The 8847-nt window shown below is 51.3% G+C and overlaps 1 protein-coding gene across 2 annotated transcripts in view; it reads right to left on the bottom strand.

The window, feature by feature from the left end:
* Positions 1-4155: 4155 nt before the first annotated feature.
* Positions 4156-8847, bottom strand: part of LOC147107466 (uncharacterized) — a 47410-nt gene continuing 42718 nt past the window's right edge. For both annotated transcript variants that reach the window (XM_086006520.1, XM_086006519.1), the window contains 2 exons: positions 7684-7823; positions 4156-5698 (listed from right to left, as the gene is read on the bottom strand). In XM_086006520.1, the coding sequence (XP_085862646.1) occupies positions 5477-5698; positions 7684-7823 (362 nt within the window). In that variant the 3' untranslated portion in view covers positions 4156-5476. The remainder of the gene's footprint in view (positions 5699-7683; positions 7824-8847) is intronic.

Genomic DNA, 8847 nt, shown 5'->3' with positions numbered 1-8847 from the left:
AACACAGTGGGTCTCGCAATGACTGTTCCCCAACACAGTGGGTCTAGCACTGTCTGCTCCCCAACACATGGGTTGTCGCACACTCTGTTCCCTAACACAGGAGTTCTCACACTCTCTGTTCCCCAACACAGGGAGTCTCAAACTGTCTGTTCCCCAACAAAGGGGATCTTGCAATGTCTGTTCCCCAACACAGGGCATCTCACACTCTCTGTTCCCCAACACAGGGGATCTCACACTCTCTGTTCCCAACACAGATGGTCTCGCACTTTCAGTTCCCAAACACAGTGAGTCTCACACTGTCTGTTCCCCAACACAGGGGATCTCGCACTGTCTGTTCCCCAACACAGGGGGTCTCGCACTCTCTATTCCCCATCACAGGGGGTCTTGCACTGTCTGTTTCCCCAACACAGGGGGTCTCACACTCTCTGTTCCCCAACACAGGGTGTCTCGCACTCTCTGTTCCCCTACACAGGGGTTCTTGCATGGACTGTTCCCTAACACAGGGGGTCTTGCACTGAGGCGGTATCGCACTCTTCGTTCCCCAAAACAGGGGAGTCTTGCACGCTCTGTTCCCCAACACAGGGGGTCTCGCACTCTCTGTTCCCCAACACAGTCAGTCTTGCACGGAATGTTCCCCAACACAGGCAGTCTCGCACTCTCTGTTCCCCAACACAGGTGATCTCGCACAGATTTTTCCCCAACACAGCGTGTCTCACACTGTTCCCCAACACAGGAGGCCTAGCACTGTCTGATCCCTAACACATGGGGTCTCGCACTGTCTGTTCCCCAGCAAAGGGCATCTCACAATGTCTGTTCCCCAACACAGCGGGTCTCACACTCTCTATTCCCCAACACAGGGGGTCTCGCACTGTCTGTTCCCCAACACAAGGGGTCTCGCACTCTCTGCTCCCCAACACAGGGGGTCTTGCACGGACTGTTCCCCAACACAGGGGGTCTTGCACTCTCCGTACCCCAACACAGGGGGTCTCACACTCTCTGTTCCCCAACACTGAGTGTCTCGCACTGTCTATTCCCCAACACATGGGTTCTCGCACACTCCGTTCCCTAACACAGGAGTTCTCGCACTCTCTGTTCCCCAACACAGGGGGTCTCGCACTGTCTGTTACCCAACACAGGAGGTCTCACACTGTCTGATCCCCAACACATTGGGTCTCGCACTGTCAGTTCCCTAACACAGGGAGTCTCAAACTGTCTGTTCTCCAACAAAGGGGATCTCGCACCGTCTGTTCCCCAACACAGGGCATCTCGCACTCTCTGTTCCCCAACACAGGGGATCTCGCACTGTCTGTTCCCCAACACAGGGGATCTTGCACTCTCTGTTCCCCAACACAGGGGATCTCGCACTCTCTGTTCGCCAACACGGGGTTCTCGCACTTGCTGTTCCCCAACACAGGTTGTCTTGCACTGTCTGTTCCCAAACACAGGGGGTCTCGCACTGTTGGCTCCATAACACAGTGAGTCTCACACTGTCTGTTCCCCAACACAGGGGATCTCGCACTGTCTGTTCCCCAACACAGGGCGTCTTGCACTCTCTGTTCCCCATCAAAGGGGGTCTCGCAATCTCTGTTCCCCAACACAGGGGGTCTCACACCGTCTGTTCCCCAACACAGGTCTCATACAGTCTCTTCCCCAACACAGGGGTTATCGCACTGTCTGTTCCCCAACACAGGGGATCTTGCACAGTCTGTTCCCAAACTCAAGGGGTCTTGCACTCTCTGTTCCCCAACACAGGGTGTCTCGCACTCTCTGTTTCCCTACACAGGGGGCCTTGCACTGTCTGTTTCCCCAGCACAGGGGGTCCCCAACACAGGGGGTCTCGCACTCTTTGTTCCCCAACACAGGGTGTCTCGCACTCTCTGTTCCCCTACACAGGATGTCTTGCACTGTCTGTTCCCCCAACACAGGGGGTCTCGCACTCTCTGTTCCCCGACACAGTGAGTCTCGCACCCTCTGTACCCCAACACAGGGGGTTTCACACTCTCCATTCCCCAACGCAGGGGGTCGCGCACTATCTGTTCCCCAACACAGGGGGTCTTGCACTGTCTGTTCCCCAACACAAGGGGTCTCAAACTGTCTGTTCCCCAACACAGGGGATCTCGCAGTATTTGTTCCCCAACACAGTGGGTCTCGCACTCACTGTTCCCCAACACAGGGGGTCTCAGAATCTCTGTTCCCCAACACAGGGGGTCTCGCACTGTCTGGTCCCCAACACAGGGGGTCTCGCACTGTCGGCTCCCCAGCACAGGGGATCTCGCACTCTCTGCTCGCCCAACAAATGGGGATCTTGCACTCTCTGTTCCCAAACTCAGGACATCTCGCACTCCCTGATCCCCAACACAGGGGTTATCGAAATTTCTGTTCCCCAACACAGGTGGTCTTGCATGGACTGTTCCCCAACACAGGCGGCCTTGCACTGAATGTTCCCCAACACATGTGGTCTCGCACTGTCTGTTCCCGAACATAAGGAGTCTCGCACTCTCTGTTCCCCAACACAGTGGGTCTTGCACTGTCTGTTCCCAAGCACAAGGGATCTCGAACTGTCTGTTCCCCAACTCAGGGAATCTCGCACTGTCTGTTCCCCAACACAGTGGGTCTCGCACTCTCTGTTCCCCACCACAGGGTGTCTCGCACTCTCTGTTCCCCAACACAGGGTGTCTTGCACTCTCTGTTCCCCAACTCAGGGGGTCTTGCACTGTTTCTTCCCCAACAATGGGGGTCTGGCACTCTCTGTTCCCCAACACAGGGGGTCTCGCACAGTCGGTTCCCCAACACAGGGGACTGGCGCACTCTGTTCCCCAACACAGGGGATCTCGCACTGTCTGTTCCCCAACATAGGGGCTCTCACACTCACTTGTCCCCAACACAGGGGTCTCGCACGCTCTGTTCCCCAACACAGTGGGTCTCATGCACTCTGTTCCCCAACACAGGGGTCTCGCGCACTCTGTTCCCCAACACAGGTGATCTCGCACTGTCTGTTCCCCAACACATGGTGTCTTGCACTCCCTTTTCCCCAACTCAGGGGTTCTTGCACTCTGTTCCCCAACACAGGGAGTCTCGCACTCTCTGTTCCACCATGACAGGGGGTCTCGCACTGTCTGTTCCCCCATGACAGGGGTTCTCCCACTGTCTTTTCCCCAACACAGGGTGTGTTGCACTCTTTGTTCCCCAACACAGGGTGTCTTGCACTGTCTGTTCCCCAACACATGGGGTCTCACACTCTCTGTTCCCCAACACAGGGGGTCTCGCGCACTCTATTCCCCAACACAGGGTGTCTTGCAATCTCTGTTCCCTAACACAGGGGGTCTCACACTCTCTGTTCCCCAACACAGGGGGACTCGCGCACTCTATTCCCCAACACAGGGCGTCTCGCGCCCTCTGTTCCCCAACACAGGGGGTCTCGCACTATCTGTTCCCCAACACACGGGGTCTCACACACTCTGTTCCCCAACACAGGGGTCTCGCGCACTCTGTTCCCAACACAGGGGGTCTCGCACTGTCTGCTCCCCAACACAGGGGGTCTTGCACACTCTGTTCCCAACACAGGGGGTCTCACACTCACTGTTCCCCCTACACATGGGGTCTCACACTCACTGTTCCCCAACACACGGGGTCTCACACACTCTGTTCCCCAACACAGGGGTCTCGCGCACTCTGTTCCCAACACAGGGGGTCTCGCACTGTCTGCTCCCCAACACAGGAGTCTCGCACACTCTGTTCCCAACACAGGGGGTCTCACACTCACTGTTCCCCCTACACATGGGGTTATGCACCATCTGTTCCCCCAACACTGGGGTTCTCACACTGTCTGTTCCTGACAGCAACACAGAGAGTGGAGATATGTGGGGCTTCTGCCTATGCTTCTGTCCTATGCTGAGGGAGAAAAAGCATGAGGCCATCACAATGGGGAGGTGTTGAATTGAAAGTGTGCGTGTAGAGTGCGAGTGAAGGAGCCAGGTGAGAAAATTGTTCGCAAGTGGAACTGTGCGTGCTGGTAGCATCTGCTGTGAAGGGATCAAGGATGAGGTACTAAGAATGAGGTGGTCTCGTGTGCCCATGTGCTGGGTGGAGAGGATGTGATGGAGGGGCATGGATTGCTGAGATTATTGGAGTAGGGAGAAGGACTGTTGCCATATGTTGAGAGAGATGGAGAAATGAAGATGTGTACTCACCCTTATTCATTGCCTTAAGTTACACATTTGAACATTTCAAGGCTTCTGCTGAATTCAGCAGGAATTAGACGTTTATAGTGACGTCTCTCTGTATAAGGGTGCAGAGATACAGCTTAAGCTCATTCGAGATTTCATCCTTTTATATATTGATATTGTTAATTCACACAGGCTGGTAATTTGCTATATGTGTCAAATGGTTTGTTTGCTGAAGCATATAACTCATGTGTTTCAGATCAGGTAGTTTTGAAGTTTTTGCACAGTTCTGTGCCAGCCATTCAGTCTGAAGTCTCTCTCGGGCAATGGTTCAGTAGTAACCCCAGCACACTCTTAACTCACACCTCTTTTCCTGCCACTGTCTGTTAGCTAGAAAGCAAGCAGGTTGGAAATGCTTATTCTTCAGATTCATTTTTATTATTCATTGCCAGCTTAAGTTGGGTCTGCAGTGGATGCCCCTGTAACTGGACCTCTATGATTCCTTAGTTTCACTGTGTCTATCAATTCATTCTTAACATAATAACATCTTGCACCTTGTCATCATACCATGTGCAATTAGTCTGTGTGTATGGTCACTAAAATTGGAAAATTTTTAGAGTGTGCCTCAAGGTAAGCAATATTAACAAGAAGCTCGCAGCTATATGTTAACGTGGTGTAGAGATGCCGGAGTTGGACTGGGGTGGACAAATGTAAGAAGTCATGCAACAGCAGGTTTATAGTCCAACAGCTTTATTTGAAATCACAACCACTTCACCTAACGAAGGAGCAGCACTCCAAAAGCTTGTGATTTCAAATAAAGCTGTTGGACTATAACCTGCTGTTGTGTGACTTCTTACATATGTTAACGTGTAAGCTCTCTCATTGAAGGAGTGAATAAAGACACAGCACACACGTACTTCACAATAGCTCAAATGTATTGCGTTCGGGCTCACAGTAACTGCTACCGTCACTGGCTGCCAGTCACGTTCTGGCTCACAGTAACTGGCACCGTCATTGACCGCTGGTCACGTTGTGGATTACAGTAACTGGCACCATCACTGGCCGCCGGTCAGGTTGTGGCTCACAGTAACTGGCGCCGTCACTGGCTACCTCTTAGTCACTTTCTCCTTTCTGACCTCTGATGCTTATTATGGAATGGATCGATAGGCTACAGGAACGGGTGCTGCAGTGAGCACTGGAAAATAATCATTTAAAAAATCTCTGTGGCGGGATGAAGGTACAACAAAAGTACATCAATAAAATAATTCATATTGCATCGTTACATTCTCATCCACAGCCACCAACAGCCAATCTCAGATCTTTACCAAAATAAAGATAAAATCGGCATTTAACGTTTCTTCCACCGTTCTTTTCATTTCAGCAATCCTTTGCTTCCACTGGTTATTGATGAACCATCCTCGATGTTTTGCAGACTCAAAGCTGAGCGTGCCATCCTGCCGTTCCTTCATGTAGAAGATGAAATGCCATTTTGGACTATCCTCTGTGATCTTCTTCAGGGACTTGGAGGCACATTCCTGAGAGGGCAAGACATTCTTCCCGTCACTGTGCAACTTACTGACTGGGATCAACAGTTATTATCATCCGTGGCCAGCCTCCCTCCATCAGCTCATCCAAAACTCTGCTGCCCCTGTCCTAACCCACACCAAGTCCCGTCCGCCCCTCACCCCTGTGCTCGCTGACCTACATTGGCTCCCGGTCCAGCAACGCCTCGATTTCAAAATTCTCATCCTTGTTTTCAAATCCCTCCATGGCCTCACCCCTCCCTATCTCTGTAATCTCCTCCAGCACCCCCAACACACACCCACTCCCCACACCAAGGAGATATCTGCACTCCTCCAATTCTAGCCACTGGCACATCCCCGATTTTCATTGCTCCACCATTGGCGGCCAAGCCTTCGTTTGCCAAGGCCCTAAGCTCTGGAATTACCTCCCTAAACCTCACTGCCTCTTTACTCCTTTAACTTATCTCTTTGACTGAGCTTTTGGGCACCAGCCGAATATCTCATGTGGCTCGGAATCAAATTGTGTTTGATAATGGTTCCTGTGAAGCTCCTTGGGGCATTTTACTGCATGAAAAGGTGAGTTGTTCTCATGGTTACTCAAACCACCTGATGGCTAGTGGGTTACAGAGAGATACAGAAGGATTGGGCAGACATGATAAACCAATTGGGGAGAAGAAGCTCCAGTGGTTTCTCAACAGCATTAAATCTAAATTCAAGAAAACAAACATGAACATAATTCTTCATTCTTAAGAGTCCAGTTTATGAGCATGAATAAAACATGATCAAGAAGGGAACACTTCTCCCATTAATTTCATGTGACGTGTACTGGTTAAATACTACATCTGGATATTTATTTGTGAAGTGATACACTATTTGCATAGCCCCAGGTCCAAAAGCAGCAGATTGCATTGTCTGAAAGTGCGTGTTTTAAAGTCTCAGATTTTGGAATGTAGGAACTGGAGGAGGCCATTCAGCCCTTCAAGCCAGGGGCATGGGAGAAAGAGGAAAGGCAGGGAAGGGGGGGGGGGGGTGGCAGGGGGCGCCTCTGGTCAGATCATTAGCGGGGTGGGGTTGAGTCAGGGGTGGATCTTTGGAGAGGGGAGTCGGGGGTTGGAGATTGTTGGGGGTGCCGATCATTAGCGGGCTGGGGTTGGTCAAGGGTGGATGGGGGTAGGAGATTGTTGGGTGGGGGGATGGATTGTTAGCGAGGTGGGGTTGGTCGAAGGGGGGGGGGGGGTCGAGGGTTGGAGATTGTTGGGTGGAGCAGAGCGTTGGAGGGGGGCTTGGATCGCAAGTTGGGGTCAGGGTTCAGATTTTTAATTCTAACCTCCTATCCGGCCCCAACCTGCCCTTTTTTTAGGTTAATATTCCCCCCGTTAACTCTGTTTCTCTCTCCACCAATCCTGCTCTCTGCTGAGTATTCCCAGCTTTTTCTGTTTATATTTCAGATTTCCAGCATCTGCTGTGTTTTGCCTTTGTATTAGTGTTCCAGGGCACTAATAGCGATTATCCAGCCAGCCCGCCTTATTACCAGAAGCTGGCGATGTAGACCTGTCGCTGCAAACCCTGGAAACTGGGATCCTTCCCCCTCGACTCCACATAACCCTGAAAGCAATACCCCTGGTTGGGAAGCTACGGACAGCCCACCATGCAGTGTGCGGGGGGTGGGGGGTGCTTACGCTCCGGTATACGGGGACACTTCGCCTTTGTCCTGGCTCCGCCAGCCTGCTCTCCATGTTGGACAAACTAATATTGGAAACTCAGACTCTAGCGGTGTGGATTTGTTGGTCTGCTGTGGGGCGAGGGAGGGAGTGTTTAGTCACGATGCACCGGCCATCATGGTGTGGGGCAGGCTTGACAGACCAGCTGGTCTTTTCCTGCCCATCATTTTCATATGTTTGGAGACTCAACATGGCGATGAGCTTCTCCACAGATCAGACACCCAGCTGAGCGAAGCTAATCACAAGCCTAAAATGTTCAACAGATTGGACAGTTACCTCTATCCTGAGCAGTACATTGTTCCCTTCGCTGTGACACACCAGGAAACAGCTGGTTTTTGAAAACTTGAGCACAACCGGCATCCCACAATATGGTTTTACAATCTTGTTGGATTTATAATAAAAGATTGTCATCTGAGCTGTGAAGGAAATAAAAGTAGTCACAAGTGAGACACTTCACCTTTCAGCTCCTGGTTTTAGCTACTGCAATGATCCTGTGCCTTTATAGGCTCTCTCTTCTGTCCTCAATAAATGACAGGGCATTATAACATTAGACTTGGTTTTAGGTTTAAAATAGTCAGCACATTTATTTAACAAAAGATAAACAAGCAATTAAATAGTAATATAACCTATATTTGATCCCTCAAGAACAAGCGGCGCAAATGTCAGTGTATCTGGTGCGCAACTGGTTTGACCATCTATTTCCAGATCTAGTCGGGTCAAAACTGACCACCACTCCATGATCATCCTGGAGAGCAAATATAACCTCTGGCTTTTCATAGAAACATACAAGATAGGAGCAGGAATAGGCCATTCGGCCCCTCGAGCCTGCTCCGCCATTCAATGAGATCATGGCTGATCCTCCAAATTCAGTACCCTGTCCCTGTCTTCTCTCTATATCCCTTGATCCCTTTAGCCTTAAGAAATATCTCTAACTCCTCCTTGAATATATTTAATGAATGAATTGGCCTCTACTGCCTTCTGTGGTAGAGATTTCCACAGGTTCACCACACTCTGGGTGAAGAAATTCCTCCTCATCTCTGTCCTAAATGGCTTACCCCTTATCTTTAGACTGTGACCCCTGGTCCTGGACTCCCCAGCCATCAGGAACATCCTTCCTGCATCTAGTCCTGTTCGAATTTTATGGCCTAGAAATTCGGTGGGCTGTGCCACTAGTTAGCGGCCAAAGAGGGCACTTAGTGGGTTTAGCGCCACTGGCCACGCCTCCCGCTAAATTTAGCGGGGCGCTAATGGCGGCATTAGCCTGTAGCGCTGCGCCGCCACCGATGAAGTCATTGGTGTGCGCAGCGCCCCGCTACCGCCCTGATCGCGATATTTGGTAGCGCCCACCGCTGTAATGCCAGTCGCAATCTGCGACCGGTTCAGGGGGCCCTACCTGCGGCGGTAGAGGTGCAAATTAGAGGTGTGCGGGGCGGCCATTTT

The sequence above is a fragment of the Somniosus microcephalus genome, chromosome 14 (genome assembly GCF_052327205.1).
Source record: "Somniosus microcephalus isolate GS21.2 chromosome 14, FLI_Smic_1.0, whole genome shotgun sequence".
Classification (NCBI taxonomy): Eukaryota; Metazoa; Chordata; class Chondrichthyes; order Squaliformes; family Somniosidae; genus Somniosus; species Somniosus microcephalus.
This window is presented reverse-complemented; position numbering and strand designations above follow the sequence as displayed.